The sequence below is a fragment of the Camelus dromedarius genome, chromosome 3, assembly GCF_036321535.1.
Source record: "Camelus dromedarius isolate mCamDro1 chromosome 3, mCamDro1.pat, whole genome shotgun sequence".
NCBI classification, from domain to species: Eukaryota; Metazoa; Chordata; class Mammalia; order Artiodactyla; family Camelidae; genus Camelus; species Camelus dromedarius.
Genome location: NC_087438.1, coordinates 105,759,127 through 105,785,560, shown reverse-complemented (window position 1 = coordinate 105,785,560; position 26,434 = coordinate 105,759,127). Strand labels below are relative to the sequence as shown.

The following is a 26,434-nucleotide window of genomic DNA, read 5'->3' as shown; positions in this document are numbered from 1 at the left end:
GAACATGCTGTCTCTGGTTAAGAACCTACAGAGACAACCTTAAGAAATCTCCAATATAGCATTCTCAGACTCTAACACACAATAACAGCCCACGAGGACAAGAAGAATTCCAAGTAAACTGCACTGAGCTTACTTTATTGACTGCTGAAGAGGAAAGAGTCAGCAGAAAAACAAGAGACAAGTTAAACTAATCCTCTGGGACAAGATCTTTGAGCAAAAGATTACCCACCAAGTAGACTATATAGACAAAAATTCTTTGCAGGAAGACTATAATTTAAGCAATCAGAGCGAAAAACTCTAGCTGCTGATCTCACATTTCCTAACTCAGCCTACCCTTTTTCAATGTCACTTTCTTTCAGGATAGAAGGCAAAATACTATCAATGGATCGCTCAGAGACCTCAATTACTGCTATCAGAGAGCCCACAGGAGTGAGGCCTTGAGCTAAAGACCCTTCTATACCACCTTTTGTTCCATCCAACTCACTGGGAATTGTGCCACATGTTTCTTGGACTAAATTTAGCCAGTATAAACTCTAGAACAATGTAAGAAAAGGTGAGTCATTTCCTGACTGGCATGGACACATTTGGAGCTTTCAGAAACTATTTATACTTGCTGCTTCAGAAATCAGAACTCAAGAAATTTTAAGATTCTGCAGCTAAATAGCACAGCAATGCCTGAGAAGTGTAGTTTAGTAGAAAAGGCGCTGGCATAATTAGCTATGTGAAAGTAACAAGTCACTTCTCTTGAATCTATTTATCCTCAGCTGGAAACTTGGGAGCTGAACTAGCTAATAACCAAAGTCATTTTTATCTCTAAAATATTAAGTGCACCAATGGTAAAATGTTACCCTTTTCCTTCTCACATCCACTTATTCTGCTCCTATGAGATTTAGAAATCACAGTATTTAACATGGTAATTCTGGGAAAAAACCTTTAGGGGAAAAAATTATGACTTAGCAAGTCAAGATGGGGGACAAGTAGCTAAGAAAAAAAAAATGTTTTCATGTCATGAATTTGACCTCAGAAAAAGAATGGCTCAAAAGTTATTTCAATCAAAGAGGGGAAAAAGATGTAAAATGAAAAAGAAAGGCAAAGTAAAAACAGAACCTGAAGGAGACAAAGATTGATTCGGCTCTTTCATGCAAAAGCACAGGAAATAAGGTCATCTGACAGACCTGCTGTACATCAGCGAGCAGGGGCCAAGGAAGACCCCAACTACTACCCAACTCAACCTTTCCACTGCAGCTGGGGAAGTACACTCTGGGGAGAATAATCAGGGTGGGAATAAAATGAACAGCTTACTATATAGCACAGGGAAATACATCCAGTATCTTGTAGTAGCTCACGGTGAAAAAGAATATGAAAATGAATATATGCATATTCATGTATGGCTGAAGAATTGTGCTGTACACCAGAAACTGACACAACATTGCAAACTGACTATAACTCAATAAAAAATAAATAAATAAATAAATAAATAAAGAGAGAGAGAGAGAGAGAGAGAGAGAGAGAACAAAAACAAAACAAAAAAACAAAAAAAGACAACAACAAAAAAAGAATGGCTTCACAGCAGCACACAAGAAACTCTCAACACTAGGCACTAGGTCCTTCCTGACCCTTGGAGAGTTAACTTTAATAGAAATAATACAGACAATAATTATACTGTGGTCAACAATGGGAGCAGTGAACCCCTACTGAGGATTTAAGGAGTGTGCCATAAACTTCGCAAGGATAATTTCATTTGACACCTCCAATAACCCTAATGAAGTAGGCACTACTAATAACTTCCATTTACAAATGAATGGAAAATCTAAATCAATAACAGAAACATAAAATGGCTTGCCAAAGGTTACAAAGCTAAATACTTGACAAGCAGGGGTATGAACTAAGGAAGCTGACTCCTGAATTGTATTCTTAATTATTAACCTACTGTGTCTCCTTGGTGCTATCCTGAACTCCAACACTCAGCCAGGGGGCAAAAGTCTCCATCCTAGTATTTTTCAGAGATGTTCTGTGGAAACTGTCTCAGAGCAACTTACTAGGTATGCTGTTACATAAAGTTTTCTCTACAGAAATAAAGTACAGACCATGCTGAGTTAAACATGACACACACAATCCTAAGATACCGTCACAAAAACAACACCTCTTCATTTTCTACCTACCCAAATTCCATTGATCTTTCAAGACCATCTAGACCACCTCCTCTATAAAACCATCCCTGACTATTCTAGTTTTTTGGCCCTAAATAATTTATACTCTCATATCAAAAATGTGGCAAGTACGTATGCTTTATATAGTCAGTCTATGTAACAGGTAACAAAAAAACACGTGTTGAAATGAACTTCACAGGGGCATAGCTCTAATGCTCATTTATTTATTGAGCACCATTTGCTTAGAGAGAGAGGTACACATTTGGAAAGTTAGAGTCAGACTATGGCAGATCCTGCATATCAGGTTAAGGACCTCCACTTTACTAATAGGAGCTATAGGAGATTAAGAGGACTTTGAGCTATGGAGTGAGAAGATGTGCACTGTGCATGTGAATAAATAAGCACTCAGAGGGAGGGTTAATTGTTAAAAATTTAACCCTAATAAATTAACTTGGTGTAGTCATTCATGGTAAGTTATGAGGCAACTAAAGATAATGTTTTTGAAGACTATTTAATGGCATGGATATATTAAATGAAAAAAAAAAAAAAAACCCAAGGTACAGAACTTGTATAGTCATAGAGAAAGACTGGAAGAAAATACACGGAAATGTTAACTAATAATGGCCTTTCTCTGGATGGTATAAGACTATGGATAACATTTTCTTCTTTTTTTAAACAGTCTACAATGAAAATGACTTACTTGTATCATCAGAAAATGTAAAGGAATATTAATTTAAGTCATCTGTTCTTAAGCGGAACAGGAGGCCTACTTTGTGAGACTTTCAAAGCAGTGATGGACAATGAACTTTTACCTTTGGGATCCACTTCCCTCCTAGGAAGTTACCACAGGTAGGGCACTTAGGTGGTTTGTGCCTGGTGACATATGTAAAGGAGCAACCTGGGCTGGTGCATGTCCCATGGCCCCGTCGGGTGTATGTAGTAGTCTGTTTGAAAAAAAAAAAAGAGCAGGTCAGATTCAACACCAGTCTAACCTCTCTCAGATCCTAATGACCATTATAACCACGACAATGCCAGGATGCTAGCTTGTAAAAGGTTAGCCAAGTCATGGTATTTTAAAAGGTCAGAATTGGAAAGGACCTAAGATACAACTAGTTCACTTTTTAGAAATGGAGAAAGTGAATTCAAATGAAGACAGCTGCTCAAGGTTAGAGTTAGGTACCAGAAAAATATAGACAATAATAGTTGATATTAATTGAAGTACCACACAGTGCTAAACACTTTATCAATATCTCATTTAATGCTCTCAGCAATGCTGTAAAGTAGGTATTATTACTACTGAGGTTCAGAGTGCTTAAATGCTTTTCCTCAAATTGTGTAGTGACTCAAAGGCAGAGCTTGACCTCGAACAAAGATCTTTTTGATTTCTGTTTCAAGATTCCTTCCACACATCCAGCTACACCCTGTGGCTTTGAATATTCCAAAGTATTCATCATCACTCCTGATTAAAAACCAGAGAACCTAGGACCTAGGGTTCAAAGATACAAGAATAGGTCATGGTCACTAAAAAATGAGAGGTAACTTGAGTTGAGTCCTCTGATTCAACAGAATTTGATTATTTGCATACAAATATCAGCCACTGGCTCTCACCGTCTCCAATGATTTCCCTTTGAAGAGAATGTATTACATTTCCGCTACAAGTAGAATTAGCCATGCTCCTTTTCTTGATTAATGCTGGGAAGAAAATATTGTCAGATTGGTTCTGTCACTTGTGAACAGTTTACCCAGCTTTTAATCCCAGCTTCCCTAGCTTGGCTAAAAAGCAAAAATCTCCCTCAGGTAAACACTAAGCTGCCACTAGGCTTCTTCCGGCCAGAACACATAAGGAAAAGGTGATTTTGATAGTTGTACCAGGTCAAGGATGAATGTGAAGTGGTGTGGCACCAAGAAAGAGACCAGGGTTCGGGTTCCAATTTTGTCACTGATACACTGAATGACCTGGGGCTAAGTCATTTTAGCTCTTGGGCCCTTTGTTTCCTGTTTTGTAAAATCACCTGCCCTTTCTGCTTAATGGATATACCTTGACGAGCAAAGAATTTGCAAGAGACTATTATTAATGGGATAGAAAACACTGTATCTTATCTTCTCTCAGACTGTGGCCCTGCAAAGAATATTCATTATGAATACCCACCCAGAAAGCAGAATAAAGTTACTTCTATAAATTACCATGAACTTGGAAATACTCCTAAACAGTAGCTTATAGAAATGATTTTAGAAAATAATGCGAGTGTTTATGGCTAATGTTGCATTAAGTATTTCTAGAATAGCCTGGCTGACACTTATTAGATCATAAGAGAATAGTAATTTCCAGAAGAGGAAAGGCTCAGGAGAAAAAATTTGTTTCTCCATGAATCATGTTACAGTGGTAGTTCCTATTGAAGATACAACAGCTTTCTTATCTAATGTATTATTTATCCATAGCAAGGATTTTAGTAGATAGACTGTGACAAGGTGAAGATGTGTACTACTAATCCTAAAAGAAGCCACTACAATAACAAGACAAGTTAATAGCCCACAGACAATAAAAGAGATAAAAGGGATTCATAAAAAAAAATTCAAAAGAAATCATAACAAAACAGATAGGACCAAAGCAACAGCAACAACAATAACAAATAGTAATATGATAAGATTTAAACCAAACCATATGAATAATCTCACTAAATATATATGGCCTAAATGCTGTAATTATAAGACAGAGATCATCAGATATATCTTGCTTTTAGAGTCAAACTACATACTGCTTACCAAAGAAAGTACTTTAAAAAGCTAAAAAAGGTAAAAGGATGGAAAAAGATACACCTTGTTAATAATCAAAAAAAAAAAGCTTGATATCAGACTAAGTAGATTGCACAGGCGAGAATGCCAGATAAAGGTCAAGTCATACCAAAGAAGTGATGAGTTTATCAAGAGGATTTAACAACCATAAATGTTTATGTACTTAGTCAAAATATCTGACACAAAAACTAACAGAACTGCAAAAAGAAACAGATAAATCTATAATGACAGGTGGATGCTTTCTCTCAGTAATTGACAGAAGTAGACATAAAATGAGCAGATACAAAACTACTGAACACTATCAATCAACTTGACCTAATCTGAAATGTACAGAACATTCTACCCAGTAGTAGAATACACATTCTTTCCAACTGCACATAGAACATTTATCAAAACAAAAACATATTCTGAGCTATAAAATAAGTCACAGTTTAAAAGGATTCATGTCTTATAAACTACAAAGTTCTGAACACAATGGGATTAAACCAGAAATCAATAAATAAAAGTATCTGGAAGTAATACACTTCTAAACAACCCATGGGTCAAAGAAGTAAATTAAAAAGTATTTCAAACTAAATGAAAATAAAAACATACCATATCAAAACTTGTGGGACACCACTAAAGCAGTGCTTAGAGGGAAATTAACCACTAAGCAGCTATATTAGTAAAGATCTCAAATCAATGACCTTACCTTCTACCTTATGAAACTAGAAAAGAGCAAATTAAACCCAAAGTAAGCAGGAGAATGATAAAGATCAAGGCAGAAAAGAGTGAAACAGTACACAGGAAAACAAGAGAGAAGTCAAAGAAACCAAAAGCAGGTTAAGAAGATCAATAAAATCAATAACCTTTAGCCAGGTTTATCAGGAAAAGACGACCCAAATTACCAGTATCAGTAAAAGGAGAAGTAAAATCAATACACAGTCTATAGATATTAAAAGGATAAGGGTTCCTCAAAACTTTAAACATAGAACTACCACATGATTCAGCATTTCTACTCTTAGGTATATACCCAAAAGAAATGAAAGCAGGGACTCAAACAGACATGTGTACACCAAGTTCACAGCAGCTCTGTTCACAACAGCCGAAAGGTAAAAATAAACCAAATGGCCACCAATGTTTATAAATGGATAAACAAAATGTAGTATATACACACAATGGACTGAAAATTCTTCAGCCATAAAAAGGAATTCTGATACTACGCAAGATATACGAACCTTGAACACATTAGGCTAAGTGAAAAAGTCAGACCAAAAAGATATTATTTGCATGATTCCATTTGCTTAAGGGACCTAGAATATACAAATTCTGAGACAGAAAGTAAAACAGATGTTACCAGGGCCTGGAGGTGTAAAGGGATTAGGAATGAGAAGTTACTGTTTAATATGTACTGAGTTTCAGTTTGTGATGATGAAACAATTCTGAAAATGGATAATGGTAATGATGTACAACACCATGAATGTATTTAACAGCAGTGAATTGTACACTTAAAAATGATTAAAACGATAAACTTCATATTTTATGTATTTTACCAGTTTCTTAAAAAAAGAATAAGGGACTGTTTTGAACAATTTTATGCCAATAAAGTTGATAACTTAGACGAAATGGACAAATTTCCTGAAAGACAAACTATCAAAGCTCACCCAAAAATACATAATCTGAATAATTCTGTATTTTTCAAAAACTGGAGATGCAGTTATAAAGCTTTCCATAAAGAATCTCCAGACCCAAATGAGTTCACTGGTAATTCTACCAAACATTTAAGGAATAAGGCCAATACTACACAAAACTCATCCAGAAAACCGAAAAGCAGAAAATATTTCCCAACTCATTCTATGAGGTAAGCATTACCTTAATACTAAAATCAGACAAACACTGTACAAGAAAATGAGACCAATATTCCTCATGAATATACAAAAATTCTGAACAAAATTTTCAAGTCAAATCAAATCCAATAATATATTAGAAGGATAATGCATCAATGCCAAATGGGATTTATCCCCAGAATACAATTAATTTTAAATTTGAGAAATAATATTAAATCACATTAACAAGCTAAAAAAAGAAAAAAACAATCATCTCAAAAGGTACATACAAAAAATTTTAACAAAATCCAACATCCATTCCTGATAAAAGCTTCTAGCAAAGGGAACTTCCTAAACATAGGGTACCTATATACCTAATGATGAAAGACTCAATACTTTCCCCCTAAGATGAGGAATAAGACACAGATGTCTGCTCTCACCACTTCTATTTAACACTGTACTGGAGGTCCTAAACAGTGTAATAAGACAAGAGAAAGAAATAAGGAATCCAAATCAGAAAGGAAGAAATAAAACTGTCTTTATTTACATATAACATGATCATCTATATAGAAAATGCAACCAAATCTACAAAAACACATGAATTTAGTAAAGTCGCATGATACAAATTTAATGTGCAACAAATCAACTGTGTTACTATATACTAACAGCAAACAATCAAATATTGAAAATTGTTTTAAAATACCATTTATGTTATCCTAAAGAAACATGAAATATTTAGGAATAAATCTCAGTCTACATGCTGCAGTGTGTGATGGGAAAAACACTGAGAATCAAAAGACCTGGGTCCTCATTCTGGCTTGTCTTGTAGCCCAATAGTCTTGAATCATATAAAGAACAAGTTCTTTCTCTTCTCTGGGTCTTTTTCCTAATCTGCACAGTAACAGGACTGAATTAGATCAGTGGCCCCTCAATTTTTCTAAATCATGTATGCTTCTGAAAATTTGATAAAAGCCATGGAACCTATCCCAAGAAAACACTCTCAAGGAGAAAAGTCTGTATGTAACTTCAAGAGTTCATGGATCCTGTCGGGCTCCATTCAGACCCTCCCCCACTCCCTTATCCCGAATTAAGAATACATGGACCAGATAATCTCTGAGATCTTTGCCAGTCCCAGTGTCCTAAGGATAGGACCTTTAGGAAACTACCTGGGAGAGAATTCTTATGACACCTTCATCTACACCAATTCCCCACACACTGACCAGTTTGATGGAGGTGGGGTTCTCCACAACCGAGTAGGCAGGAAGAGGCAACATGATGAACTGTGTGGCTGGCGCAGAGGAGTTACTCTCACTGGAATCCTGTGAGTGCATGGAGAGAAGGCAGATTTATTAAGATGGAGTGAAGGCACCAAGGCCACCCACAACACTGAAAGACCAATCAAGTCCAAAAACCATGTGCTTATCCAGTAGGTGCACCAAAAAAACCAAAAAACAAAAAACTACAATTATCTCAAAATATAAGTTTGATTAAGAACAGAGATAGAAAAAAAAAATTACCACAGGGAATATGCTATCCTCATTTTACAGATGAGAAAATAGAGGTTCTTAGGAGACCTAGGACTCCTAAGATCACATAAGCAGTTAGTGGAAGGACCCAATTCTTCTGGCCTTGTCGTATGTTCTTAGCAACCCACAATCTGCCTTAACCAGGCCAGTGGCATGCTTCATTACCATAACCAGCACTGAGGCAACAAATAATAAAATAGATTTAAGCCTGACACGGAATCCTTTGCAGGGGTACTGCTCTCATCCGTCCAGACCACAGGGGCTGCAGCATGCTGGTCCACTTAGCCTGTGAAAAACAACTCCTACTTCTCTGAGAATGCCATCCTACCCAGGGTAATAGAGGGCAGGTGGCAGCTCCCACCCCCCACTTCTGGAGACCAGGCTATAGAATCACTGAAAATGCTCTTTTTCCTCAACTGGGCATGACACAAAAGCCACTGGGGGAAAGAGCTCCCTCTTCTTTCTCAGCTATTAGTACCATCAACCCGGCCTTAAATAGAACTTCCTTCTTCCTAATTACTCTGAGCCCAGTAAGACCATCTGAAAATCCTCCTGAACAGTTCAAGGTGCCACTGTGTTTGCTGAAACAATCTTCAGGGAACATAAAATCCCAACTAACACTAACAGCCTGAAAGATCGTGGCTTTGACTCATGGATAGCCCAAATATCATTCCTGTCCCTCATGCTAATTAACATCCCTTATTTTGTGTAGAGAAAATACTGGCTATACTGGGCACGAGGAGTTGGTGAGTGTGCCTAAGAAACTGAAGAGAACTTTGGACCAAGTCCAAAAGCAGAAAGCTGCAGTCCAACTAGAAGTGCCATACCAGGTTTCTTAATTACCACTGCCCCAGAATCACACTGCATGGTGCTAATTGCCTTTTTAGCAATTCTAGATAAAGCAAAAAACATCAGTACCAGTCACTTACCCTCATGACTGTCACCACTGACATGCTCTCCCCCACCTGGGGGTGGGGCACTGCCAGGCTCCCAGTGGGGAGGTCTGGTGAGCCATTCACTAAGGTCTCTTCAATCACGAGGCTTGTCTGGTAAGGTTGATGGCTCTCCCCTACCTCCAGGGAAGCCTCGTTCAGGAGCACATCCTGGCTGAGGATCTCTGAGGTGGCGATCTCCTGTACAGCACCTGGCTGGGCAAGAGCTCCCACATCCTCCGCTAAGGCCTCCACAGCCAGGCACTGTTCTGCCACGCCTGCATGGCTGGGCACTGTCTCCAGGGCAGTGTTGGACACAAGAGATGGTCCTTTAGGGGACATCTGGTTCTGGGCCACGCACAGCTCTAGCTGAGGGCAGCTCCGATCCTCCTGCAGGCTGCTCTTGGGGATGATGATGTAATCTGAGCGGGGGAGGATCTTGCGGAAACCTGGGATGTCCGGAACCACAGCGGTCAGTGCAGAGAGCTTAGAGTTCTGAGGATGAAAAAGCCAGGTCGGGGAGACAAGCAGAGATAAATGGAGTAAGACCACATGGATATACACTTATAAGCTCTTTTTTTTTTCCTGCAGGGGGACCAGAAAGACTCCATTCTCTTGACCTAAGACTTAGGCTCAGCGTCTGTGAACAGCAATCTCATTTTAATCTGAATCACACCTTAGCCAATGCAGCTTACTCACTTAACACACAGGAGACAGATAATGTGGATTAGACTCTGAAAGGGCACTGATCTTGGCATCTGAAACTGTGAGCTGAAATCCCATGTCTGGTGTAGTCTTCAGCAAATCCATTCCCCCTTGTATGAGGAAGCTGGATCTGGCTACTAACAAGTTCCTTTCCAGCTCTGAAACTTTAGGACTCTGAATTAGCTAAAGATTTAAATACCAGAATGTATAATACTCAATAAAACTTTTAAAAGCATAAAATACAAATCAACAGGCCAAACTGGAAATCAAGGCAGCAAGCAAGGATTCTGACATCACTGGTTTCTCCCAGACTTACAAAGATGAGGATGAACAGATCACAAGCTAAGAAGGCTTCACAAGAGAATGTGTACAGGGAAGCAGTTATCTGATAAAGGCCTGAATATAAACATTAACACTGACCTAGGATCTTAAGGCTTAAAAAATACTTCCTTGACCTTAAAAACCAATCCTATTAAGTTAGGTACTATTACTATTCCCATTTCACAAGTGAGGAAATTGAAGCTCAGGGAGGGTAAACTTTCCCAAAACACAATATTAGTAAGCAGTAAAGCTGGGACTCCAGGCCAGGTGTTCTAAGGAGCAAGGAGACCAGGTACTAGAGGTACAACCCTGCATGGCTAACTGGCACCAAGAAAAAGGTACTTTTGTTTTATTTTTTCAATCCAAACTGAAAGTTACCCAAAAAGGAAGACAAAAAAGTTCAAAGAGAATAGTTAAGTGAGAACTGAAATTAAATAGAACAAAAAATAATTTCAGAAGCATCATTTAAAAGGAAGTAAGTCAATTACAAAAAGATCCTTAAATAAATCAAAAGCAAGATGTCGATGCGACTACTTAGGGTACAAAGGAAGCCCTCAGAGATGAAACTGTTAAAAACAGCACTCAGATGAAACATGGAAGCAGACTGTCCGAATCCTTTATGGAGCTTTTTTTGGAGAGATAATGAAGAAATGATATTCTCAAGTCACCCTTTGAAGCAGACAGTTCAAGACTTAATCAACAAATCCAGGCACACAGAAACCAGGCTGGCCTGAATGGTATTCATCTTACAGTCTGTAAGGAATGACACTAGACCATGCGCCCTGCTACTTGGCAGGAGACCTGAATGGCTGCCAAGGAGAGAGTCAGCCACAAAGTCTCTGATGGGCTCCCCAAGCCTGCAGCAGGAGGGTCTTACCTGCACACCAGGCAATGTGGGAGAGGTTAAACAGCACATAAAGCCTCACCCAGTCTTGGCACACTCCAGATGTTCATTAAATGCTACCTTTTCTTACTATATGGTCACTGGACATTTAATCTACTCAAGATTTATTGACCAAATCAGTATGTGCCAAGAACTCAGCAAGGTGTTATATGTCATTTATTTTAAACATTGTGAGTAGATACTATTATCCTCATTTTACAAATGAGGAAACCAGGACTCAAAGGTTAAGTGATTCTTCCAAGGTCACAGCTAGTTAACGTTAGAGGTAATCTATTCATGATCTTGGTGGTAGTGACAGAGATGATACGAGACATAAATTTACATATGGATAAAGAAAAATCATTATAGATGATCTACTTAAATTTTTAAAAGTCTTAATAAGGACTGATATCAGTGTCTAGTTTTAAAAACCTTATCACTCCAGGATTAGGTAGTTTTCCTGTATCTTGGGCAAAAAGACTGCTGGCTTTCTAATGGGGAAACCAAAGAGTATGTGAACTTTTCCTAGACTCCACCTCCTCTTCCACACAAGGATTGTTTCCCAGACTCAGAGTTTATAAATAAATCATTGAGGAGTACAGGGTGGCATCTCCAAGACTGTAGGCAACACTGAGCTCTTCCAAGAAGACAAATGCCAAGCCAACAAGGACAGAATAGTCTAAAAGGGTGTAGCAGATGGGCTCCACTAAGGGAAATACCACCTGCGCTGCTGCAACACTGTTGCTGCAGTCCCACAGAACCTTTGCTCTGTGTTATCAAAAAAGAAGTCAGCAACAATTGTTTCAAGGAAACAAAAGGGAAAAAAAGGAGTTAAGGCTAAAAGGTTTCAGTCTGCAATAACAAGGTTATTTTTTCCTGCAGGAATTTCAGTCACCCCCCAGCTCCAGATGCTTAATAGCTGTAAGTGCATTTTGTTACTGTGAACTACAAATAACAAAATGGTAGACAGATAAGACACAAACCTAAGTGCTTCCTTGTTTATTCTTTAAACCAAGGATTCAAAGCCTCAGTCTCCTCCATCAACTTCAGCTTTAACCTTGCACTTCTCCTAGCATACCTCAATACCACCAGTGGTAACAAAAGAATGTGGCATTATATAAAAGCAGCTGTATCTACCGCTAAACATGCAAGCCTAATTGCTGATTATAACTGACAGTGATCAGCATGACACAAATTCATTACATATACATTCAACCAACAACATGAAAACTCTTGGTACAGAAGAAATGCCTATAGAAGCTGCTCTATGAAAAGAAAACACTACTACTCAGAAGGACAAGGGATCTGACTTTTGCTAAAATTCAGAAAAGGAACGTAAGGCTCACTGCAGATAACCCAGAAAATGTCAGCTCCATTTATTGCTGCAACCAAAGAAGACAAGAGAGTGCAGGGCATCTTCAAAATAGAAACAGACAATATCAGATTCAAGACAGGTAAAAGTGACTCAACTCAGTTTTCCCAAGAAAAAGAAACAGGAGAACATGGGATTGGTCACCCCAAAGCCTTAACCACTGAAGCGGTGAAGGGATTAGTTGGGGGGAAAAAATTACTTACAGGATCCAAACCTTCTTTCTCTAGTTTGGCTTTCTCCAAGTAGTAACTCCTCTCGGCCACACTGAGAAGCCTCCAGCTCTCGCTAATCTTCTTATTGATCTCAGACTGAGGGAGGTGTGGGAGCTCCTGCTGCACTTTCAGGTAGATGTCGTAATAGTACAGAAGGTAAGCAGACCTGCGGAAGCAATGACTTCTTAAGGTTTTCCTTCACTCAACCAGTAAATACTCCAAGTCAAGGTTTATGCAGTGAAGAGGTAAATAAATACAACAACCCAGCTTTTCATTTCAAAGGCATTTATCTAAATAGAGACTGAAGCAAAAAAGCATTTAAATAACATCCCAGAGGGTAAACATGAGGAGGTTTCTCCCTCCAGAAACCTGGAAGTGAAGGCTTGTCTGGTTTACTTTTCCATGACCACTTTTTCTGCAGGGATGACTGGCATGAAATCCCAATATGAGCAAAGATGGATAAAGGTGCCCTGTCATTCCACTCTTAGGTAAAGGTTAATTAGATGGATTATCACTCCCACTCTACTCCTCTCCACAGCCTTTTGTCATCTCATTGGCCAGCAGCACCTCAATAAGGCTGAGAGAGGGAAGCAGGTAAAACTATCAAAGTGATCCAATACTAAGAACCTCACCAAGAAGTCTACAGTGTTCACAGGTAAGAGGGTGATTAGAGCTACAATTTTGATATTCTTTATAGATACCATTGGTGCTATTTATAATCCCACATTTTTTTTTATCAATGTCCTATTTAAAATATTTAAATGACAACAGTATTAATCATAATTTTTTAAAGTGGTCCTCTTGTACAGAGCTTCCATCATTTGTATGTATATTTTGTGCTATAGCCTGGAAACATGACCAAGATCTTGACAGGAATGGCAACTGCTGGCATCAATTGGCCACTTCCCACTCCCTGTCTCCCTCTCCCCACAACCTCAATGCCCATTCGGAAACTTTAACAGTTGACTTGGCACTCCCAATGAATCTGGACATAGCCTAACATCTTCTTCAACACAGCTCTCCAAATAGCTTCTATTTATAAATGCCAGCTACCAAAATGTGTTGGCTAACCTGGGTTTCTTGGCCTTTTCTCCATGTATTTTATATTTTTTCTTCTTCTTGGGTGGCCCAGGGGACGTATAACAGTAGGCTTCCTCAATTTCCTCCATCACGACAGTTACCTCAGTACCATCATATGATGCATCCATGGCTAGAGGAAAGTCAAACATAAACAAGTTTCAAGAATCTACCCTAAGGGGACAGCAGCCCCCTGAACCAATGATCCCTTATCTCTGCCAGGCCTTAAGGCTTAGTCATTTCCAAACTCAGCAGATCCAGAAGGACCTGGGAAACTTACTAAACATACAGAATTCAGGGTTCCACTTCTGAATCAGAATCTCTGAAAGGTATGGCAATCTGTATGCTTAACAAGTGCACCAGGTGATTCCTCTGACTAGGCAAATCGGCAATCACTAGCTTAGACAGCCCTTTCACTTACATTCACTCATGGGACCCTCAGTAATCCTTCAACTCAGAGATTTGTTAGCCCCACATTACAAGAATTCCCTACGGTAAGAGGTAAATAGTTGGCCAGGAGTCAGTTGTGGACTCTCCCTCATGTTTCATCACTTGAAGCAAAATGCTTCATTGACTCATTCATTCATTCAGACATGTAGTTAAGTTCCTATATGTAAAGAGTTTCTCTACACTCTGCCGGCTTGTGTGACTTTGGGCAGGTTCTTTAGCTGCTTTAGATTCAATTCTCTCAAAAAGAGCCATGTCTCAATCATCTCACCATAGATTTACAGTGATAAGGCTCCAAGGACATAACTCCATTTGAGAATCGTCAAGTGCTATACAAAAAGGTTCATTATTAAAGATGGATAACCTGTGGCTGAGATGCTTAATGACCTGCCCAAGGCTACCACACCCAGGGACTCGAAAGATTTCTTAAATTCAGTAATTCATCTGTGACCTTTCTTTCATTATACTTCACTGCTCCCACCTCCACTGGAAAGCTCTAAACCAGCAGTGATCAAAACACTCTCCGTGATAAATGTTCTTCACCTGTGCTCCTCAGTATGGTAGCTACTTATGGCTATTAAGCACCTGAAATAGGGCTTGTGTGATTGAGGAACTGAACTGATTTCATTTTGTTTAACTGTAATTAACTTAAATAACCACATAAGGCTAATGACTATGGTACTGAACAGCTGAGATCTAAGCTGTAATTTGATAGACCAACTAACTCTCTAGCACTGACCTAAGAGACAGAAAGCCTAACAGCTTTTCCTAGAGAAAGGAAAGCATTAAAAACAAAACAAAACAAAACACCTCAATGACTAGTTCAAGAAGAGTTAATTTGGGGCCACATTCTAAGTTAGGGTTTTGCCCACAGACTCAATCTTTGGAGGAAGAAAGGTTCCCAGAAACTACTTGAATTTTATGAGAGCGAAATAATACAGTTGCTCCGGAAAATCTGTTAGAAGAGAATTCAGGATTCTGGGAAGAGGGAGGGAGCCATGGTAGTAAACACAGAACTGGTATGTGCATTCCAAGGTCCACTCCGACTTCATTTAGACCTCAATCCACAAAAGATGAGGTATCTGTTAAAGTATGAGAAAAAAAGCACCGTATATTGAGTCAGGAGACCTGGATCCAAGTCTAAATTCTAACGATGTGATCTCCAACAAGTCTATTCCCCATCCTAAATTTCAGCTGTTCCTTGAGTGAGACTGAAGAGGCTGAAATCAGCAGCTCCTAACTTTCTGAGGCAAGAATTCCTTTGAGAAGACTATGAAAGCAAAAAACCCTCTCCTAGAAAATGGAGACAATATTTCACCTGTAACTTAAAAGATATACCCAGGACGAAGGACACAATATTCCTAAGGTTCTTTCCAGTTCTGTGTCGTCTTTAAATGATTTCCTTTCCCACTGGAAAACAAACAAACAAAACCCACCAAAAACGACCCTGTATTCTGTCTTAGGGCAACCCTGGAAGAAAAAATAACCCACGACTTGGCTGAGTAAGAAATAGGCCAGTGCCTTCACTAAGTAAGGCCCTCTAGGATTCAAATCTAAGCTATGTGAGGACTGTGGTTTTTTGCCTTTAATAATTCACTTCTCAGCCCTTGATAATCTTGCAAAGAAAAGCAATAAAATAAGTAACTGCAGGGGAGCGTCTATAAAGAATGACATACAGGGTTTTAGCACCCAGAACAAAGAAAGCTAAAACAAAATCATTACAACCATATTGGGGTGGGGGCAGGAAGAGACTATCCTGGGTTTTTGCTTGTTTGATTAGCCAGTTTTAAGCTTGAGTCCATAATTGTTTTTCAGATTCTAGGCCTCACTCAGTAAAGCAATGGAAAAAAAAAAAAGAAGAAAAGAAAAATCGGCAAGATAATATGTTAAAACCAAGCGCTCTGGAAGGCAGATCAGGGTATTATTTTAAGTTACGTATTTTAATAGCACGCGCAAAGCTCTATGACCTTGAACCATCCATTTACTCTCAGCCTCAGTTTTCTCATCTGTGAAAGAGGGATAAGGGCAGTACCTGAAATTTGTGAGGTACTTTCACTGTTCCACCAGCTCCTCCTCGGGACCTCATTAAATGGCTGCTAACGGCTCAGCTGTGGGCAAGGTTTGACTACGGGCCTTAGATGTCCCAAAGGTACCAAATGCGGGAGTAGGAGACTAAGGCTCATTGCTACCACTATGTGGAACAGGCAACAGGGCTGAGAGAGCCAGAGCACTCAGCTCGAGGACGCCCAGCCGGTCCGCGGTGCGGTGCGGTGCAGCACGGTGCTCGAGGGCCGGACTTACCCGGAGGAGCGTGCAAGTTGCGCGGCTCACATTCCCGGAGGCGCCCGGCCAGGGGGCTCGACGAGGGGACTGGCCGGCGCACTCGGGCTCCCCGCTGTCGGCGAGAGGCGGCTCCAGTCGTGACAGTGGCAACAAGGAAGTGGAGACGAGGGCTCGCGAGCGCATCCCGGGTGCTAAAGGAGCCCCGGCCCCGCGGCCCCGCCCGGCGACACACGGCGCGGAGTCGCGACAGCCCCTCTGGATCCCCTTCCTCAGAGTCGCGATACAGGGTCGCGTTGGGCGGGTATGAGAGCACAGGTTCGCTCCGCAGGCTCTTCACTGACGCCTGCTGAGGGCCCCGGGGGTCAAGCCCCGGGGAGCCCGAGGAAGTCAGCAGGGGCACGGGCGTCACCGCGGCACAGTTCGGCGGGAGCAAGAGCCGGAGCAACACACCTCGGATCGCCAGGGAGACCCGTCCCGGCGGCCCTCGCGGCACGCCGGAAGCGGCCGGCGGCGCGTGACTGCGTGCGTCCCCTTGCGCAAGCGCAACAGTACAGCTCTGGCTGAGGGGCGGGCCCATAGAAACTGCTTACGGGCTTGGAAGGGGGCTGCTAAGGCGGACGGACTGCTTCCGGCTAGAGGTTCCGGGAGGAGGAGGAAGCTGCGGCCGCCCGCTGTGGACGCCCTCAGCCCCCCGGGCATTGCCGTAGGGCGTTCAGGTAACTGGGGCGGGGCTGTGCGGAGCGTGAGGGGTCCAGGCCCCGCCTCACCTCTGAAAGCCACGTCGGGCCTGAAGAGCCCCAGCACCACCCTCCCAGCACGGCGTTCAAGGCCTCACCTCAACCCTCCTCAGTCTGTCCCCGCTTGTTCAGGATAGGGTTCTTAAGTCTTAGTGCCGGCCGCGTCAAGCCGTCCTCACCCCGGTGATCTCCCCTCAATCCGTCTCTCCCACGGCCCCCCACACAGTAATGGTAGTGAGTGAGTAAACCGAGCTGAATCACCATGTGCAGAGGCTCCGAAATGAAATAAGGATTGTATTGTCCTTTCCCGCCAATATCACAGATTGTCCCACATTTGTACAAGTCCCCGCACCCTCACTGTCTTGCAAATGCATTTTCAACCTGCCTACTTTTCTTCATTTACCACTGTCACCTTTCTCTATCCCTGTCACCAGCCTTCTACTCATCATCATCTCCTGCCTGGACTGATGCAATTTCTCCCCATTTCCATTATTGTCCATCTACTATCTATTCTCCACACAACAGCCAGATTGATATGCACCGTTAAGTCTGATTAGGTCACTCTCCAGTGTCTTCTCGTTCACTTAGAATAAAATTCAAACTTGGCCTGACCTACAAGACTTTGGTTTTGCTCTTGATTCATTCTCTTCCCACGTTTATTTTCAGTACTGGTACTTCCCTGAATAAGCTATATTGGCCTCTGTAACGTTCAGAACACTAGCTTTGTGCTGAACCTCCCTGAGTTTGAATCCCAGTCCTACCACATGTAAGCTATATTAAGCATGTAAAGTAACAAATTACGTTTATGAAGTAGATCCTTAATAATTGGTTCCCATCTCAGTAAATGACATCATCATTCACTGGATTGTTCAATGCTCAAGCCAGAAGTCTGGGAGTTATCACTAACTCCTCTTGCACCTCATATCCAGTTCATCAGTAAGAGCTGCAAAAATATAGTCCCAAACTGACTACTTCTTATCATCTACAGTATTACTCTAATCCAGGCTACCATTATCTCACATCGGGACTCCTGCAGCAGCCTCCTAATTAGTCTCCTGCCTTTCCCTTGACACCCTTCAATTCCATTCTTCATGCAGCAGTCATCTTTCTCTGTGCTTAAAATTGTTCAAGAGCTTCTTCTTGCACTCAGATTAACATACCACAACTATTTATGGCCTATTGGGCTTTTTATCTTCTGATTTAAGGCCATGTCTTAAGAAAATGGACTTTATCCATTAGGTTCTCCACCTTACAACCAAAGGACTCTTTCTAACATGCAAATCTTATCATGTCATTCCAAAAACAAAAACCAAAACTCTAAAGGCCTCTTATTGTCCCAGGATCAAGCTAGAACCCTTACTAGGCCTTTCTGTGATTTGGACCTTGTTTTCTTCTCCAAAGACTTATTTTTTTTTCCCATGCCTTTTTATTTTCTGTACTACTTCATTGCCTTTACATATGTTTCTTTCTATCTTGTGAATTCCTATTTGTTAGTACTTAAGGCCCAACATAAGTATTGTTTCCTCTTTGAAGTGCACATCCATCCATGCCCCATCAAGTTGATAATCCCACTTCTATGTTCTCATTCACAGTACTTTGTAACCTTTTATAGCATTCCATACACTCTAGTGTTTGTCTTCCTTGCTTCCCTGATAGGCTCCTCAGTGGTAGGCACTTTGCTCCATTCATCTCTGTATGGCAGGCATCAAGCACAGTGCTTCACACATAGAAAAATGCCATGAATAGCTAGATAGATGTACAGAGGTGTTGTCAGAAGCCAGCCCTTAGGAAGGAGCAGTCACAGCATAAGGTCACAGCAGCTTCTCTTGTCCTTTGAGGACTCTCATGATAAAAGTCTAAGCAATTACCAAAAGGCAGTTACCAAAACTGCTACTGTTGGATTGTGTTTATTTCCTTCATAGCACATATCACACTCAATTAACTTTTTATCTGTTCACTTATTGTGTATCTCCCCCAATCACATTGTATATTTCATAAGGGCAAGGACCTTGACTATGTTGTTCATCACTGTATCTTTGCCACTTGGCACCTGTAAATATTCATTTAATGAAGTGTAGCTACCAGAAACATCTGAAAATCCTTCCAAGCTAAATGTTGATAGAGCTTTCAAGATCTCATTTAGGTGGAATTTCAAGCAGGACTATGGAGTGGCAGAAATAGCACTAATCTGAGTCAAGAAATCTGAGCTGTATGAACCCGGGTAGGTCCTCAGTCTGTATCTATAAAATAAGCCAGATAAATAATTCCTTCAATCTATACAATGCATTGCTATTTGCAAAGCTCTTTTACCATATCTTATTTCAATCTCTTCTCATAGTAGACAGACCAGACATTGTTATTATTTTTACAAAGGCTCAGAAAGTTTAAATAAACCAGACTATCTGTAAGATCTCTTCCATTTCAAACATTCTATGAGTCTGCGTAAGTAATCTCTACAAAAAGTCAGTAGCATGAGTCTTGTCTTTTCTTGACTTTGGCCTTATATTATCATTTTCTAATAAGATTTTTAAAAATACGAACCTATCTTTTAGGGACAATCTATTATCTTTGGTTCCTGATAGGCACTCCATTTTGTCTTCTCAGTTTTCCATACTTGTGGCAAAACAAGCTGAGAGGAGGAACAGACACAGCCCTGGCAGTTGTGGCCCAGCCCTTGCTCTACAAACATGGCAACCAAGGGGAACAAGAAGCGTCGGCAGTTCTCCCTGGAGGAGAAAATGAAAGTTGTAGAAGCTGTAGACTCGGGCAAGAGGAAAGGCGATGTGGCAAAAGAATTCGGTATCACTCCTTCTACATTGTCTACATTCTTAAAGGATCGCGCCAGATTTGAAGAAAAGGTGCGGGAAGCATCTGTGGGACCTCAACGGAAAAGGATGAGGAATGCTCTTTATGATGACATTGATAAGGCTGTTTTTGCTTGGTTTCAAGAAATCCATGCCAAAAACATTCTCGTGACTGGTTCTGTCATTCGGAAAAAAGCGCTAAACCTGGCCAACATGCTTGGCTATGACAATTTTCAAGCAAGTGTGGGCTGGCTGAACAGATTTCGGGATCGCCATGGAATTGCTTTGAAAGCAGTCTGTAGAGAAGATAGTGGCAGACTAATGAATAGTTTAGGAATAGATAAGGTTAATGAGTGGCATGCAGGGGAAATTATAAAACTAATTGCTGACTACAGCCCAGATGATATCTTTAATGCTGATGAGACAGGAGTGTTTTTCCAGTTGCTTCCCCAGCACACGCTTGTAGCAAAAGGGGATCATTGTAGAGGGGGAAAGAAAGCAAGGCAGCGGTTGACAGCCCTCTTTTGTTGCAATGCTTCAGGGACTGAAAAAATGAGACCATTGATTGTTGGTAGGTCAGCTAACCCACGCTGCCTCAAGAATGTCCATTCCCTCCCTTGTGATTACCGAGCCAACCAGTGGGCATGGATGACGCAGGATCTATTTAATGAGTGGCTGATGCAAGTGGATGCCAGGATGAAGCGGGCTGAACGCCGGATCCTCCTGCTGATCGACAACTGCTCTGCTCACAACATGCTTCCACACTTGGAAAGGATTCAGGTGGGGTATCTGCCCTCAAACTGTACTGCCGTCTTGCAGCCACTGAATCTTGGCATAATTCATACCGTGAAAGTGCTGTACAGGGGCCACTTTCTAAAACAGATCCTCCTCAAGCTCAACAGCAGTGAGGATCAGGAAAAAGTGGACATCAGGCAGGCCATTGACATGATTGCTGCGGCCTGGTGGTCAGTCAAGCAGTCCACAGTGGTGAGATGCTGGCAGAAGGCAGGCATCATCCCTGTGGAACTGACGGAATCTGACACAGAAGCAGCAGCCAGTGAACCAGATATTGCCATCGAAAAGTTGTGGCACTCAGTGGCTATTGCCACTTGTGTCCCAAATGAAATAAATTTCCAGGACTTTGTCACTGCAGATGATGATCTCATCATCTCTCAGGAGCTGCTGGACACAGAGGTCATCCAGGACATGAGGGCTGGTGAAAATACTGATGAAGCTGGAAGTGAAGATGACGGGGAGGCTTCTTTACCACAGCAGCCAAAAATCACCCTCACAGAGGCCATCTCAAGTGTACAGAAACTTAGACGGTTCCTTTCCACTTGTGTAGGTGTTCCTGATGCCATCTTTGGACAGCTAAATGGCATAGATGAATATTTAATGAGAAGAGTGACACAAACTCCTGTTGATTCCAAAATTACAGATTTCCTCCAAACAAAATAATGTAGAAATTAACTGACTTTTAATTTAGAAGATGTAGTTCACAATAATAAATATTTCTTTAGATAGGATATTGAACTTAAATTTTAAGTTCATTCCAGGTTTCTGAAATAACCAGGAAACTTACTTGAATGGAATTTGGGGACCAAGAATTTTCATTTCTAACAAGTGCCCGGGTGATGCTGAAGCTTCTGTGATCCGGGGTTCATTCTTTGAGAACCACTGGTCTAGCTGGGTTCTAGCACTCCTCTCTTCAGTTGGCCATCTGAATACTCCCAATCACTAACTGTCAAAAAATCAAAAAATAAAAAGCATAAGCTGTTCATACTCCAAGGCTGTTAACTCCTTCCTGCTGATTTGATAACTCCAGAACATCCTCAGCTATTCTCTTGAATGCTCCACCAAGTATTCAGTAGAGGTACATCTGTCTGTGCCAAAATAATTACAAAAGTCATCTAGACTATCAAAGCATCTTGTAGTACTTCAGGATTATTATGAACAGGGAGCAGGGGCACAGGGAAACAAAGTGCCTGAAAGAGGAGACATGATACAATCTGGGAGGCATGGTAAACATCAGAGAATCCTGTTAATCAGAATCAGGGGAAGAATATACAGCCCAGTGTACCTCTCAAATGCAGACAAGGTGAGAGCAACGCCTGTGAGAGAGATGACACGTGTGAGAGTGTTTGCATATTTGGATTATCCACACTGGTCCTCTCCACACCTGTGGATAATCCAGCCTGAACCATGTAATTAGTGTGAAGGCACACTATGTTTTCCTCCACTAAAATTACTTCATAAATCACCCTTGTTCTCTTTGTGTTTGTTCTTCAGAGAAGTCTGCTAGAGCAGAGTTGAATTTAAGTTATTTAAAACTATATAAATTGATAATCAGATTTATATTTAAGTTTTTCTTCTATAAAAAGGCATTCTTAATATTCTTTATAACCCTAGTACCTATTCCTAATAAGTTATTTAAGTGTCAGTTTAATTTTTAGAAGGTACGCACAATACCTGTTGGTGTTGTAGCATAGTTCCCTGACCCAGGGTTAATTGTGTGGCTATTTCAAAAACCCACAGCAAGTTATTCATCTTTCTGTAGTTACTTAATTGAAACAGATGTATGAAGCAGATTAATCATAGAAAGTACTGCTTCCACGTTGAACAAAACAACAATCACAAAAACAAACAGCAGATGTTTAAATAGATATGTTTCTAAAGCTCATTTTAGATATTTTTCCTTTTAAGAAGCTAGTATAATTTGAATTAAAAGTACTTATGCATATTTTAAATTCTTAACATATAGAAGAGGAAAAGAGTGTCTTCTGGCTAAGTCCTGTGGTTTTGTCTCATTGTCAGCACCTTAATTTCTCTCACCATCTTGTGTCAGGATCATTGACACAATTTATAATTTCTTCCCTCATCTTTCTCCTGAAAGTCCATTTTGCACATAATGTTAGATCTGCTGGCATTATGCCACTTCCTCTGCCCACGTATCTGCGGTGGCTCCCAAATGCCTAAAAAGAAAAAAAAAATAGAAGACCAGATTATTCAGCTGAGTTTTAGCACCCTCTGGAGTTGACTACAAGCTGCATTTCCAGCTCAGTTTTTCAGTCCAGTTCAGTGTGTGTGCTGCTCAAGCCCCCCACCCCACCCCCTCCAGGGCCCGTCTTCTCTCACTCTGTACCCCTGTCTGTTAGTGTGCCTTTGCCTGAATGCCTCATCCTGTTCTCTACCAAGCAAGGCCTTACATATTCTCCAAGAACTAACTGAAGTCTTCTTTCTTCCAGCCTTTCTTGAAGACTCCAGAACCAGCTCCACCCTTAGCTCCCTCAACTCCTCAGCACTTTTGTCTCTACCATTCAGTTAAGCACTTCAGTGTTTTATCAGTGTTCTATGGCTCTTTAACTAGACTGTAAACTCATTAACTAGACCAGTCAGCCTTGGTGCCTAGGCACATCAGTAAACATTTGCATATAAATTAACACACAGGCCTAATGTGTCAAAGCCACCTTATTTTTAAAGCTGTATGAAGCACTTATTCTACTAGAAAATGGCGTGGAGATAAGGCAGGGTTGTCCTCTATTTAAAAAGATACGCAGAAATTTTCCATGAATATCATTGCCTCAAATATTACTCCACTTCAGGTTATAATCTGTTCTTTGATAATAAAGAATTCTAATATAGAGAGTTAAACTAGTATCCTTCCACAGAAGGTCACTGCAGGATTCTCCATTTCTACACACAAGACTTTAGTATGAAAGGCTTTGTCTAAGTGCTTTTTTATAGTAATATTCAGTAAATGATGTGTTTAAACTTTTTTTTTTAATGTAGGTACTGGGCATTGAGCCCAGGATCTTGTGCATGCTAAGCATGTGTTCTACCACTGAGCTATACCCAACCCCCAACAAACTTGCTTTAAAAAAAAACGGAGGAGGGAGGGTATACAGCTCAGTGGTGGAGCACATGCATAGCATGCATAAGGTCCTGGGTTGAATCCCCAGTACCGCCACTAAAAATAAACAAATAAACCTAATTACCTCCCACCAACAACCAAAACAAACAACTAAAAAAAAAAAAAAAAACCACATTCTTGACTCATTTAACGTATCACATGAATTAGATCCCAGTAGATGGAAATCATCAAAGGAGAGAGATTTCGCAGTCTGGTTTACAGCAGTGAAACTTTGATTCTATTGGACATTAGGATTTTTAGTTTGACACTTTGTTTATTAAACTAAAAGAGGTTGATATTTTCATTTCTTAGTCTGCTGTCTTCAGCAGGCCTTCTGTGGCTTCACCTTGACTCTCTAGTCCCTACAAACCCACTTGAGGATACAATTTTGTCCCAGGTGACCAATCCACTCTGTAAGCCAACCTTCTGAGACTAGGTATGTACCTCAGTTGTGCTGTCATGAGGATAAAAATGTGTACCTGGCACAGACTAAGTGTTCCACAAATCCTGTCTATTGTCATTACTACCCGTCCCTATTTGGAACTTTACCAGTACCATCCAGAAGCAGGGACCTGCCTTACCAGTCCTTTCTTCCACTAACATATCCTGGGACTCAGTGTTCCAGAACCAACTAGCCCAGTCAGTAGATAAAACTCAAGGAGCCTTCTTTGTCCTATTCCTAAGATGAGCTCTTTCATTAAAAAGGAAGGAAACTAAAACTTATCATTGCCTATTTATGTCAAGCACTGTTTCACCTCCTATCATTTAATCTTTCCAGCAAATCATAATGTGAAAAGACAAATAGGTCTCCAAATTTGCAGACCTATTAACTGTTCATCCTACTGGGACCATAGTTACCTTTGAAGTAGAATGTGTTAGCATATTCCTGCCACCAGAGGGCAGAGGTGGACTACATAAAGGAGACAATTCAGCCAACTGAAGAAACCTGAGGAGCAGCTTGTAATTTCTCTGACATGGTAGAGTGGCGATGAGAAAAGAGAGAAGAGACATAGGATGTAGGACTTGTTCAAACAACTGCCTTAGAAATAACTGCCTCAGACCACCCAATCCACTCCATTATACACCTGTCCCTTCACCTTCCGGTAACCATGGGAAATGTAATTGACCCTGGGCAGATAATTGGCATGCTCTGCAAATAAGCCAGTGTTAGAGAAATAACTATCCATCAAATATATCCATGCTTTCGATAATCATATATTGGACCTTATAAAATACCCGTCGCTGGCCATAGAGGCTTTAAGGATGAATGAAGTTCATGGCCCTACCCTCAACGAGTCCAGTTAGCAGAGGAGACAGATGAGAGGGAAAAATAATACAATAGCAAATGCTATTTTAGAGAATATGCAGAGAATATACAGGAATATGGAGATGGAACCCAAAGGAGCCCCTACATAAGTAAAAAGGAATTCAGTAAGAAGTGTTGAAAAGGGAGCCCTCCCACACTGCTGATGAGAATGTATTTTGATGCAGCCATTATGGAAAACAGTATGGAGATGCCTCAAAAAACTAAAAATAGACTTACCATATGATCCAGCATTCCCACTCCTGGGCATATATCCGGAGGGAACCTAATTCAAAAAGATACATGTGCCCCAATGTTCATAGCAGCACTATATACAATAGCCAAGACACAGAAGCAACCTAAATGTCCATCGACAGATGACTGGATAAAGAAGCTGTGGTCTATCTATACAGTGGAATATTACTCAGTGATAAAAAAAAAGAATAAAATAATGCCATTTGCAGCAACATGGATGGACCTGGAGATCAACATTCTAAGTGAAGTGAGCCAGAAGGAGAAAGAAAAATACCATATGGTATCACTCATATGTGGAATCAAAAAAAAAAAAAGAATAAGGACACTTATGAACTCATCTACAAAACAGAAACAGACTCGCAGACACAGTAAACAATCTTAGGGTTACCAGGGAAAGGGGGTGGGAAGAGATAAATTTGGGAGTTTGAAATTTACAAATGTTAGCCACTGTATATAAAAATAGATTTTAAAAAGTTTCTGTTGTATAGCACAGGGAACTATGTTCAATATCTTGCAATAACCTTTAATAAGAATATGAAAGTGAATATATATATATATATGTATATGTATGACTGGGACATTGTTCTGTACACCGGAAATCGACACGTTGTAACTGAAGGTACTTCAATTAAAAAAAGAGAAATGTTGCCAAGAGCAAGGGATATTTAATATGAAGTATCTGGAAGGAGAAGTAGGGAGTTGAGCATATGGGGATGGGAGCAACTTCTGGCAGAAGGAACAGCATATATAAATCCCTGGGTGATAAACAATGGCCCATTTGGGAACAGCTAAGGTCAGAGGTAGACATGTGAAGAGGAAGATTTGTGGCAGGACAAGAGACTGGAGATGAAAGCAAGAACAAAGATTTTAAGGTCTTATTGGCTAAAGCATTAATTTTGAACTTAACCTGAAAACATCA

The 26,434-nt window shown here is 40.6% G+C and overlaps 2 protein-coding genes and 1 long non-coding RNA gene across 6 annotated transcripts in view; 1 reads left to right on the top strand and 2 right to left on the bottom strand.

Moving 5' to 3' along the window:
* The window catches only part of HMGXB3 (HMG-box containing 3), a 57,076-nt gene extending 40,145 nt beyond the window's left edge, over positions 1-16,931 (bottom strand). For 3 of the 4 annotated variants that reach the window (XM_064484434.1, XM_064484435.1, XM_064484436.1), the window contains exons 1-6: positions 16,525-16,658; positions 13,771-13,909; positions 12,691-12,865; positions 9,204-9,701; positions 7,969-8,067; positions 2,963-3,094 (exon numbers count right to left, since the gene is read on the bottom strand). In XM_064484434.1, the coding sequence (XP_064340504.1) occupies positions 2,963-3,094; positions 7,969-8,067; positions 9,204-9,701; positions 12,691-12,865; positions 13,771-13,907 (1,041 nt within the window). In that variant the 5' untranslated portion in view covers positions 13,908-13,909; positions 16,525-16,658. Of the gene's footprint in view, positions 1-2,962; positions 3,095-7,968; positions 8,068-9,203; positions 9,702-12,690; positions 12,866-13,770; positions 13,910-16,524 lie in introns of all 4 variants that reach the window. The other variant, XM_031449328.2, reaches the window with a different exon arrangement.
* A 195-nt stretch (positions 16,932-17,126) lies between these two features.
* On the top strand, positions 17,127-21,835 carry TIGD6 (tigger transposable element derived 6). Its single transcript, XM_010989501.3, has 2 exons — positions 17,127-17,222; positions 19,848-21,835. The coding sequence occupies exon 2, from the start codon at positions 19,931-19,933 to the stop codon at positions 21,503-21,505; it is 1,575 nt and encodes a 524-aa protein (XP_010987803.1). The 5' UTR covers positions 17,127-17,222; positions 19,848-19,930; the 3' UTR covers positions 21,506-21,835.
* On the bottom strand, positions 21,284-23,163 carry LOC135321020 (uncharacterized). Its single transcript, XR_010380398.1, has 3 exons — positions 22,880-23,163; positions 21,630-21,788; positions 21,284-21,418 (listed from the first exon to the last, which is right to left on the bottom strand). It is a non-coding gene; the product is annotated as an uncharacterized LOC135321020 (long non-coding RNA).
* Positions 23,164-26,434: the final 3,271 nt, after the last annotated feature.